The sequence below is a fragment of the Aquarana catesbeiana genome, linkage group LG01 (assembly GCF_042186555.1).
Source record: "Aquarana catesbeiana isolate 2022-GZ linkage group LG01, ASM4218655v1, whole genome shotgun sequence".
Lineage (NCBI taxonomy): Eukaryota > Metazoa > Chordata > Amphibia > Anura > Ranidae > Aquarana > Aquarana catesbeiana.
Genome location: NC_133324.1, coordinates 954,274,250 through 954,286,263, shown reverse-complemented (window position 1 = coordinate 954,286,263; position 12,014 = coordinate 954,274,250). Strand labels below are relative to the sequence as shown.

Sequence of the window (12,014 nt, the reverse complement as noted above, 5' to 3'; positions counted from 1 at the left end):
CAAAAAATATTTTGGATGCTTTTTCGTTATTTAATTTAACTACATTTTTATTTTATTTTTTACTACAAGAGGGCTAACCACCTATGTGATAGCACAATGAAAGTGATATTTTTTTTTTTAAAGAAAAGATTGACTGGTTCCCGCCCGACCTATTGGTGAATGACGCTGGGGCAAGCCTCTCGTTGATCTGAGTGGACATCATATGATGTCCTTCCTGATCACAGGGTTACACTGCGGCGCAATCTGTCACTGTTTGCTTCCACCGGACACAGCCAATGACTGATCACTATAACGGCCTGCTGCCGGTACCATGTGACCGTTGTAACAAATCACAGCAGGTCACATGACAGTTGTAAACAATGGCTGGCTTCCTTTCAAGTCATCCATTGTATGCAATTGTGTTGCTAGCTGTGATTGGTCACAGTGATTACATGGTACAGACTGGGCCAATCATGGCCCATCTGGGCCATGTGATCAGCTGTGGCCAATCAAAGCTAATCACAACAAAACTAACTGAATCAATTTAGTTCTGTTAAATGCTTGCATATAGCAATGATATTCATTGCTATAAGCAAAAATAATGTGTAAAAAAAAATATATATTGATCATTTCCCCAGAGTAGTACAATGTTACTATATCCTATTGTTCTGATCAAAGTGTGGTAAAAAAAAAAAAAAAAGAAACGTAGAAAAAAAAATGTGTAATTAAAATATATATTATTCTTATTATTTTTTTGTACTGTCACCAGTGTCCCTGATCACTGCCATGCCTGTTTATATGATGACACTGTCATGTGATGGTGACAGTATGTAAAAAAAAAATGTATTTATTTACCAAAAAATTATGAGAAAAAACCTGTGATGCCTCTTACTAAATACCTTGGACTGTCTACTTTCCAAAAAGGGATAATTTGGGCGATATTTGTACTACCCTGACATTTTTGGGCCCCAAGAAATTAGATAGGCCGTCAGTACATCCGGAGTTATCAATTTTCTGATATATATCCCATAGTTTGTGGACTCTATAACTTTCCTACAGACTGAATAACACACACTGATTTGGGTTTTTTTCACCAAAGAAATGTAGCAGAATACATTTTGGCCCTAATTTATGAAGGAAGATAATTTATTTGCAAAATTTTATAACGAAAACAAAACAAAAAAAGTATAATTCATCCAACACCACTAACCACCCAATAGACCAAAGAGCACCACCACATCCAATAGACTAATCAAAACCACCTCACCCCCACCCAACAGACTAACCAACACCATCCCACCCAATAGATTAACCAACAACAACCCACCCAACAGACTAATCAACAACACCCCACCCAAAAGGCAAACCAACACTACCCCATCCAATAGACTAACCAACACCATCCCACTCAATAGACTAACTAACACCACCCTGCCCAATAGACTAACCAATAGGGATGGACAAACGGTTCGGCCCGACCATAAGTTTGGGCTGAACCTTCATTGTTTGGCTGTTCGGCGAACAAACGGGTCGTTCGACCATTTGTTTGGCCCCCTGAACCTACCACAATGCATTGCGGCGCTGAACAGTGCATTGCAAGCCCTGATTGGCTGAAACAGTCATAGCTTCAGCCAATCAGGGCACAGAGCACTGTCAGAGTCATGATAGGACACTGTCATCATGACTTTATCCAATCATGGCTCATTCCCGCCCCACAGTATAAAAGTATTCTTTCAATGGCAGCCATTTTCAGTGTGATTTCGGAGTGGAGAGAGATAGAACAGAGCTCTGTTCAGTGCTATCCAATAGTTAGTGTGCTACACTGTGCTATTTTGCTTCAATTGTCAGTGTAGAATATTAGTTTTAGTGTCAGTCTAGGTATGATGTGAGTGTAGTAAGGAGGACCATCATTCAGCTTTGCATAATGTGCATCTAGAGTAGGGACAGCTCTGATAGTTTGACTGTAGTGTAGTGAGACCGTGTCAGTAATCTTTACATTAGTGTATAGTTAGAGTAGGGACAGTTCAGGTAACATCAGTATAGTGACGGTTGAACAGGTCTATTTGATTGTGTTACTGCCAGTTTAACGCCATATCGTTTTGCGTGTGTTACTGCCATTTTAACGTCATATTGTTTGTATGCGTTACTAACAGTTTAACGCCATATAGTTCTGTGTGTCACTGTACGTTTGGCTCATAATATTGCAGTATATTATAGTGTATCCGTGGAGTGTGTCTGTGTAGTGTGAGCACTCAAATTAAAGTGCACCAAACACCTCTTTACATTGATTAAAGTGCATCTACATACAGATTTCAACTTCTCCTTTACATTTGCTTATAAGCACCGCCCCCTCCCTCCCAATAATGTCTGGGAAGATAACAAGGAGAGGCAGACGTTCCCTTGGCACTGTAAGGGGACCAGCAACAAATGTGTCCACAGGCAAAGGTGGCGTGGTGGTCAGTCCTCAGGCAGGGCATCATTTCCTTTGTTTAGTGAGTTTGCTCATGCTATCCAGCCTCAGCATGCAGAGGAGGTGGTGGACTGGCTTACTAAACCATCCTCATCCTTTGTCACGCAAGCAGAGACACGCAAGCATAAAAACTACTGACACCATCCACAGCCCTACTGACACCGTCCATTGCTTTGCTGACACCATCAGTATAAATACACATGCACACACATGCAAATGTGTTTGACCTTTGGGGTGCACAACCTAATTCAATAGGCTGTGCACACCTATGCTCCAGTGGTAATGATGAAAATGGAGGAGATAATGATGATGATGATTATGAGGTCACTGATGAGACTTGGGTGCCAGATAGAGCAGAGGAGGAAACTGAAGGTGAGGTGGCACAACCCCAACCCCAAGGAGGCTGACATCAAGAAAGGGTAGAGAGCAGCCATCCTATTCCATCACTTTCTGCAGCTGTTATCTCCCCCGGCCCACTCTTCACAGCTCAGCTGTCTGGGCCTTTTTCAGCATATCTGCAGCAGATCGCACTGTTGCTATCTGCAAACTTTGCCACGTTTGATGTGCCTGAGACACAAACACCAACCATTTGGGTGCCACATGCCTAACAAGGCATTTAACGTTCAACCACTCAGCCCGTTGGCAAGAGCACCTAAAAGCCACACAAAAGGGACACAAATCTGTCACTCTTCCTCCTCCTTACCCACTTCAGTCTGCCCCTGCTATACCGAGTCATTACCTCTCAGCAGCCTCCACTGACAGGGATAATGGTATAGTACAGGGTGTCCCAGGTCCTAGCTGCACATCTGCCAGCAGCACACCACCAGCTGTAGACTGTAGCCGGCATCGGAAAAAAAAATACAGTCCCTGCCACCCACATGCCGAGCGTCTGAATGCAAGCTTGTCAAAGCTGTTGTCTCTCCAACTTCTGCCTTTCAGCCTGGTGGATTCTGCTCCCTTCCGTGAATTCCCACAATGTGCTGCACCACAATGACAGGTTTCCAGTCACTACTACTTTACACATAAGGCCGTTCCATCTCTCTACCATCACGTGGAAGGGAATGTTCTGGCATCGTTGGGCAAGGCAGTCAGCGGTAAAATCCACGTTACTGCTGGCACATGGTCCAGCAAGCATGGGCAGGGACAATATATTTAGTTCACAGCACACTGGGTAACGTTGCTTGCAACTCGAAAAGATGCAGGACAGGGCTTGGTGCTGCAGCTTGTTGTGCCCCCACTTCTCCATACAACTGGTGGTGGTGATGCCAGACCTGTGAGCTCTCCCCCTCCTCCTCCGCCACCTCCATGACCTCCTCTGCAGAATTTTCCTATGAACATCAGGTACCCCCTAAGCATTCAAAGGGCTATTCCCAGAGTCGGGCTAAAAAGGTGCCATGCACTGCTGCAGCTGGTGTGTTTAGGGGACAGGAACCACACTGGAGCAGAGATTCTTGCAGCTCTACAGGGACAGGCCCAGAGGTGGTTCACACCATGCCAGCTGGAGCCAGGATTGGTGGTGTCCGATAATGGCTCAAACCTCCTGTCCACCCTTAGACAGGGAAAGTTGACACATATGCCATGCCTGGCACATGTCCTCAATTTGTTGGTGCAGCGTTTCCTAAGTACATACCCAAGGTTGCAAGGTGTACTAAAACAGGCCAGAAGAGTCTGTAGCCATTTCAGGCGATCATACACAGCCAGTGCTTAGTTGGCTGAAATTCAGCGGGAATTCCACCTGCCCATAAACCGCCTGATTTGTGATATCCCCACCAGGTGGAACTCAACTTTGTGAATGCTGCAGTGGCTATACATGCAGCAGAGGGCCGCCTCGGCTTTTTTTCCCCACGCCAATGGCTGATCATTAAGGATGCATGCACTTTATTGTCACCATTTGAGGAGGCCAGAAGGAAGGTGAGCAGTGACAGTGCATGCATCAGTGACCCAATCCCTGTTGTGTTCCTGCTGGAGCAGACTCTGCATGGCATTATAGACAGGGCACTGGAGGCAGAGCAGCAGGAGGAAGAGGAGGACTTCCTTTCCTCTCAAGGCCCACTTTAACCAGACACCATCATTCCTGTCACAGAACACACAGGAGGAGAGAGGGGAGGAGGATTCTGGCACTTTCATAGGCTTTCGAAGAAGAGGAAGACATGTGTCAATCTGTAAGCGATGGCTTTCCAACCCCAGAACCCTTGGGAGTAGTACGTGGCTGGGAGGAGGAAGTTCCAGATGCTGTCATCCTATGTGACCCTGAGGAGTCTGCTTCTCAAGCCTTGGCAAATTTGAGGCGCATGGGCAACCGTATGCTTCTAAGCCTGCGAAAGAACCCAAGAATACGTGGCATAAAGGAGAAGGATGATTACTGATTGGCAACCCTCCTTGACCATCGTTATAAAGGGAAGGTCTCAAAACTCATCCCGTCCCCACAGAGAGTGCAGAAGATAAAATCTCTCGAGGACCCGTTAAAGAGGGTTTTATTGAACGTTTTTCCTGACTCTAGTAGGTTATGGTGTGGTGGTGCTTTCATTTTAAAAACCATTGGTCATTTTATAAATTACATTTTTCACAAACTTTTTTTTTTTTATTGATACATCTCCCCTAGGGCAGGATCCAGACCCCAATAACAACTGTATGCCCAATTACTTGCATATAAGCCTTCAAAATGGACACTTTTGATTTTGACATTCGGGTCCCATTGACTTTAATGGGGTTCGTTATTCGGGTCCGAACTTTCGTGGTGTTCGAAAGTTCTGGTGCGAACTGAACAGGGGTCCGTTCGGCCCATCTCTAGCAACCAACACTACCCCACCCAATAGACTAATCAACACCACCCTGCTCAATAAACAATCATTGTGCCTGAACATTGCCTGAAATGAACTGTCATAACTCTGCCTGAACATTGCCTAACCTGACCTATGTCACAACTCTGCCTGAACATTGCCTGAACTGACCTGTGTCATGATATTGCCTGACCTGTTCCTGTGTTATGACTCTGTCTGAACAATGCCTAACCTGACCTGTGGCACAGCTCTGCCTGAACATGGCTTGACTAGACCTGTGTTGTGACTCTTCCTGAACATTGCCTGACCTGACCTTGTGTCACTACTCCACCTGAGCATTGCCTTACCTGACCTGCATCATGAATCTGTCTAAACATTGCCTTACCTGACCTGTGTCACAACTCTACCTGAACATTGCCAGACCCAACCTGTGTTTGCATCTCCCTTAACATTGCCTGACCCAACCTGTGTTATGTCTCTCCCTGAACATTGTGTGACCTGTTCCTGCTTTAGGACTCTTCCTGAACATTTCCTGACCTGACATGACCTGTGTTTGCCTCTCCCTGAACATTGTCTGACCTGTTTCTACTTTATGACTCTTCCTGAACATTGCCTGATCTGACCCTTGTGACGACTTTGCCTGAACATTGCCTGACCTGCATCCTGAATCTGTCTGAACATTGCCTGACCAGACCTGTGTCACAACTCTGCCTAAACATTGCCTGACCTGCTCCTTTTGTTATGATTCTACCTGAACTTGCCTGAGCTGACCTGTGTTATGACTCTACCTGAACATTGCCTGACCTGTGTTTATATATGTATATAGTGGGGATGGAAAGTATTAAGACCCCCTTAAATTTTTCACTCTTTGTTATATAGTAGCCATTTGCTATAATCATTTAGTTAATTTCTTTTCCTCATTAATGTACACACAGCACCCCATATTGACTAGAAAACACAGAATTGTTGACATTTTTGCAGATTTATTAAAAAAGAAAAACTGAAATATCACATGATCCTAAGTATTCAGACCCTTTGCTCAGTATTTAGTAGAAGCACCCTTTTGATCTAATACAGCCATGAGTCTTTTTGGGAAAGATGCAACAAGTTTTTCACACCTGGATTTGGGGATCCTCTGCCTTTTCTCCTTGCAGATCCTCTCCAGTTCTGTCAGGTTGGATGGTAAACGTTGGTGGACAGCCATTTTTAGGTCTCTCCAGAGATGCTCAATTGGGTTTAAGTCAGGGCTCTGGCTGGGCCATTCAAGAACAGCCACAGAGTTGTTGTGAAGCCACTCCTTCATTATTTTAGCTGTGTGCTTAGGGTCATTGTCTTGTTGGAAGGTAAACCTTTGGCCCAGTCTGAGGTCCTGAGCACTCTGGAGAAGGTTTTCATCCAGGATATCCCTGTACTTGGCCGCATTCCTCCTTCCCTCAATTGCAACCAGTCATCCTGTCCCTGCAGCTGAAAAACACCCCCACAGCATGATGCTGCCACCACCATGCTTCACTGTTGGGACTGTATTGGACAGGTGATGAGCAGTGCCTGGTTTTCTCCACACATACCACTTAGAATTAAGGTCAAAAAGTTCTATCTTGGTCTCATCAGACCAAAGAATCTTATTTCTCACCATCTTGGAGTCCTTCAGGTGTTTTTTTTTAGCAAACTCCATGCGGGCTTTCATGTGTCTTGCACTGAGGAGAGGCTTCTGTCAGGCCACTCTGACATAAAGTCCCAACTGGTGGAGGGCTGCAGTGATGGTTGACTTTCTACAACTTTCTCCCATCTCCCGACTGCATCCCTGGAGCTCAGCCACAGTGATCTTTGGGTTCTTATTCTTCTCACCAAGGCTCTTCTCCCCCGATAGCTCAGTTTGGCTGGAGGGCCAGCTCTAGGAAGGGTTCTGGTCGTCCCAAACGTCTTCCATTTAAGGATTATGGAGGTCACTGTACTCTTAGGAACCTTAAGTGCAGCAGAATTTTTTTTGTAACCTTGGCCAGATCTGTGCCTTGCCACAATTCTGTCTCTGAGCTCTTCAGGCAGTTCCTATGACCTCATGATTCTCATTTGCTCTAACATGCACTGTGAGCTGTAAGGTCTTATATAGACAGGTGTGTGGCTTTCCTAATCAAGCCCAATCAGTATAATCAAACACAGCTGAACTCAAATGAAGGTGTAGAACCATCTCAAGGATGATCAGAAGAAATGGACAGCACCTGAGTTAAATATATGAGTGTCACAGCAAGGGGTCTGAATACTTAGGACCATGTGATATTTCAGTTTTTCTTTTTTAATAAATCTGCAAAAATGTCAACAATTCTTTGTTTTCCTGTCAATATGGGGTGCTGTGTGTACATTAATGAGGAAAAAAAATGAACTTAAATGATTTTAGCAAATGGCTGCAATATAACAAAGAGTGAAAAATTTAAGGGGGTCTGAATACTTTCCGTCCCCACTGTATATCACACACACACACACACACACGGTATCTCACGAAAGTGAGTACACCCCCTCACATTTTTGTAAATATTTTATTATACCTTTTCATGTGACAACACTGAAGAAATTACACTTTGCTACAACGTAAAGTAGTGAGTGTACAGCGTGTATAACAGTGTAATTTTGCGGTCCCCTTAAAATAACTCAACACACAGCCATTAATGTCTAAACCACTGGCAACAAAAGTGAGTACACTCCTAAGTGAAAATGTCCAAATTGGGCCCAATTAGCCATTTTCCCTCCCCGGTGTCATGTGACTCGTTAGTGTTACAAGGTCTCAGGTGTGAATGGGGAGCAGGTGTGTTTAAATTTGGTGTTTTCGCACTCACTCTCTCATACTGGTCACTGGAAGTTTAACATGGCACCTCATGGCAAAGAACTTTCAAAGAATTCTGAAAAAAAGAATTGTTGCTCTACAGAAAGATGTCCTAGGCTATAAGAAGATTGCCAAGACCATGAAACTGAGCTGCAGCACGGTGGCCAAGATCATACAGTGGTTTAACAGGACAGGTTACACTCAGAACAGGCCTCGCCATGGTTGATCAAAGAAGTTGAGTGCACGTGCTCAGCGTCATATCCAGAGGTTGTCTTTGGGAAATAGACGTATGAGTGCTGCCAGCATTGCTGCATAGGTTAAAGGGGTGAGGGGGTCAGCCTGACAGTGCTCAGACCATACGCCGCACACTGCATCAAATTGGTCTGCATGGCTGTCACCCCTGAAGGAAGCCTCTTCTAAAGATGATGCACAAGAAAGCCCACAAACAGTTTGCTGAAGACAAGCAGACTATGGACATTGATTACTGTAACCATGTCCTGTGGTCTGATGAGACCAAGATAAACTTATTTGGTTCAGATGGTGTCAAGCGTGTGTGGGGGCAACCAGGTGAGGAGTACAAAGACAAGTGTGTCTTTTCTACAGTCAAGCATGGTGGTGGGAGTGTCATGGTCTGGGGCTGCATGAGTGCTGCCAGCACTGGGAGCTACAGTTCATTGAGGGAACCATGAATGCCAACATGTACTGTGTCATACTGAAGCAGAGCATGATCCCCTCCCTTCAGAGACTGGGCCGTAGGGCAGTATTCCAACATAATGACCCCAAACACACCTCCAAGACGACCACTGCCTTGCTAAAGAAGCTGAGGGTAAAGGTGGTGGACTGGCCAAGCATGTCTCCAGACCTAAACCCTATTGAGCATCTGTGGGGTATCCTTAAATGGTAGGTGGAGGAGCGCAAGGTCTCTAACATCCACCAGCTCTGTGATGTCGTCATGGAGGAGTAGAAGAGGACTCCAGTGACAACCTGTGAAGCTCTGGTGACCTCCATGCCCAAGAGGGTTAAGACAGTGCTGGAAAATAATGGTGGCAACACAAAATATTGACACTTTGGGCCCAATTTGGACATTTTCACTTAGGGGTGTACTCACTTTTTTTGCTAGCGGTTTAGACATTAATGGCTGTGTGTTGAGTTATTTTGAGGGGACAGCAAATTTACATTGTAGCAAAGTGTCATTTCTTCAGTGTTGTAACACGACAAGGTATAATAAAATATTTACAAAAATGTGAGGGGTGTACGGACATTTGTGAGATAAAATATATATATGATATTGTTAGACTTCATTCCTTTAATTTCCTGGCTGCATGCTGTGGTATCCATAACCATTATTCTGGATTACCTGGTGTCCAGTATAGACTTCCTCATCCCGCTCTTGTGATTGCGCAGATGAGACAAGGTAAAAGCTGGGAGACGGCGCAAGCTGAACTGCTCATGTTCCCATGCCAGGAAATTCTCCCCTAAATTTATCTTCTTGTGGATGAGTGAAAAATTCAGACCCAGAAATGGAGGCGACTGTGTGACCTGGAGAATGGCAAAGGGTACCAGTCAGTACAAGAATAAGAGCTGCAAGAAAAGACAACCAGTGAAAGACAAAACTGCAGCTACTTTAAAATCTGGAAGTTCGCTCTTAGAGATGTGCTTCATCTGAGCATGTGCCCTGAGAGTCATTGAGAGGTGTGCTTTGTCTGTAAGGACCCCCCCTGAGAGTCATTGAGAAGTGGACTCTGCCAACTACCTGAAAGCCATCAAGTAATGTGCTTTGGCTGTAACCGTCCCCTGACAGTCATTGGGCGGTGTGCTTTGGCTGTGCTCACCCCCTGAGAGTTATTGTGGGGTGTGGGTGGGCTTTGTCAGTGCCTGCCCCCTGAGAGCCATCAAGAAGTGTGTTTTGGCTGTGCCTGTCCCCATGAGAGTCATTAAGAGGTAAGCTTTGTTTATGCCCATCCCATGAGAGCCATCAAGAAGTGGGCTTTGGCTGTTCCCGCTCCCAGCTTTGTCTGTGCTGGCCCCTGAGAGCCATGAAGGAGAAGACGGCGGGAAGAAGACAGCGGGAAGAGACGGCGGGAAGGAGAAGACAGCGGAAAGAGACAGCTCGAGAAGGAGATGGAGGGAAGGAGAAGATAGCGGGAAAAGACAGCTCGAGGAGGAGACGGCAGGAAGGAGAAGACAGCAGGAAGAGACAGCTCGAGGAGAAGACGGCGGGAAGGAGAAGACAGCAGGAAGAGACAGCTCGAGGAGGAGACGGCGGGAAGGAGAAGACAGTGGGAAGAGACAGCTCGAGGAGGAGACGGCAGGAAGGAGAAGACAGCGGGAAGAGACAGCTCGAGGAGGAGACGGCGGGAAGGAGAAGACACCAGGAAGAGACAGCTCGAGGAGGAGACGGTGGGAAGGAAAAGACAGCGGGAAGAGACAGCTCAAGGAGGAGACGGCAGGAAGGAGAAGACAGCAGGAAGAGACAGTTCGAGAAGGAGACGGCGGGAAGAGATGGCTAGAAAAGACAGAGCTATTAATAATAAAGAAATTGTCAAAAATCGTGTCTTGTGGTTTTTTTCTACATTTCACAGCGTTTTGGTGAATGGGTACGATGTACCCAATACCCATTCACATAGGGGGGGTGGGATCTGGGGGCCCCCTTCTTAAAGGGGGGCTATCAGATTCCGATAAGCCCCCCGTCCGCAGACCCCGACAACCACTGGCTAGGGTTGTCGGGAGGAGGCCCTTGTCCTAATCAACATGGGGGCAAGGTGCTTTGGGAGTGGGGGGGCGCAGAGCCCCCCCCTGCCCCAAAGCACCCCCCCATGTTCAGGGCATGCGGCTTGGTATGGTTCAGGAGGGGGGGGGGGGCGCTCGCTCATCCCCTCCCTTACCTGACCTGCCAGGCGGCATGCTTGGATAAGGTTCTGGTATGCATTTTGGGGGAGACCCCACGCCTTTTTTTTTTTTTTTAATTTTGGAGTGGGGGCCCCCTCCGAATCCATACTATACCTGAAGGGCCTAGTAGGGTCCTGTAGGTGGAACCCCACGCCATTTTTTTACAGAATTTTTTTCCAGGCAAATTTTATTTATTTTTATTACATTCAGCTTTCAGTGGCGAACTCCACTGACAGCTGATGACTCATCGGTTGTTAAGGACGCGGCGGCCGGATTCCTGGCCCCCTGTTTATAAACCAGCTATATCCATGTGGTAAAATAAGAACCGCAAAACACATAAAAAAATTGCATCAAAGATGCACCACTTGTGTTGCTGGTGCAGCTCCATTGAAGTCTATTAGCCGCAAATTGAGGGGAAAAAGTCCCAGACCCTATCCAAAAATGCACCGGCCACAACTGTAGTGCGTTTCTGCAAACTGCAAAATGCACTAAAAAATGCATAGGTGTGAATGTAGGGTCGGTGTGCTTTGTTCACATATAGGGCTGTTTTATGGGATTGCCATATAAATGTCCCAAAATGCTAGGGCTTTTGGATGGGAGTGCAACTGTCAGCAATATTTCCAGCAGGCTGTAATGGAGGAGAGGTGTCAGTATTGCCCTACTGGCTTATCGGTGTGTGTATAGTTAGTAAAGGGACTCCTATGGGTGGCGTTGGGAATCCCTGGCTTGCAGAATTACAGGCTCAGCTTTTAGGTATTCCAAAAAAAAAAAAAAAGGGGGGGGGGAGGCAAGCTGACATTTCCCAGTCATCTGCTGGTGAGACTAATCACATATTAGAAATGGTTGGTGTACCAGCTGTAGCTGCCTCAGAACCTCCCACTGTGCACTGCCCTCTGGTGGTGGCCGAGAGACGTGAAGGTGGAGAGAGTCACCATTGGCCAGGGTGTCCAAACACAGGACGAACGCCACGTTCTCATGGAGGACACTGGTTTCTAGGAAGAGATGGTTGAAAGTATAAGAGTACAATGGATTACCCCAAATCAGTGAATCCAATAGTCACAGCAATGGAACAATCTAACTG

General features: G+C 46.1%; 1 protein-coding gene across 1 annotated transcript in view; it reads right to left on the bottom strand.

Annotated features, from left to right (window-relative positions):
• The window catches only part of LOC141121961 (BOS complex subunit ncln-like), a 94,031-nt gene that overhangs the window by 64,811 nt on the left and 17,206 nt on the right, over positions 1-12,014 (bottom strand). The window contains exons 8-9 of the mRNA XM_073611738.1: positions 11,786-11,925; positions 9,402-9,583 (exon numbers count right to left, since the gene is read on the bottom strand). Coding sequence (XP_073467839.1) covers positions 9,402-9,583; positions 11,786-11,925 — 322 coding nt within the window. The remainder of the gene's footprint in view (positions 1-9,401; positions 9,584-11,785; positions 11,926-12,014) is intronic.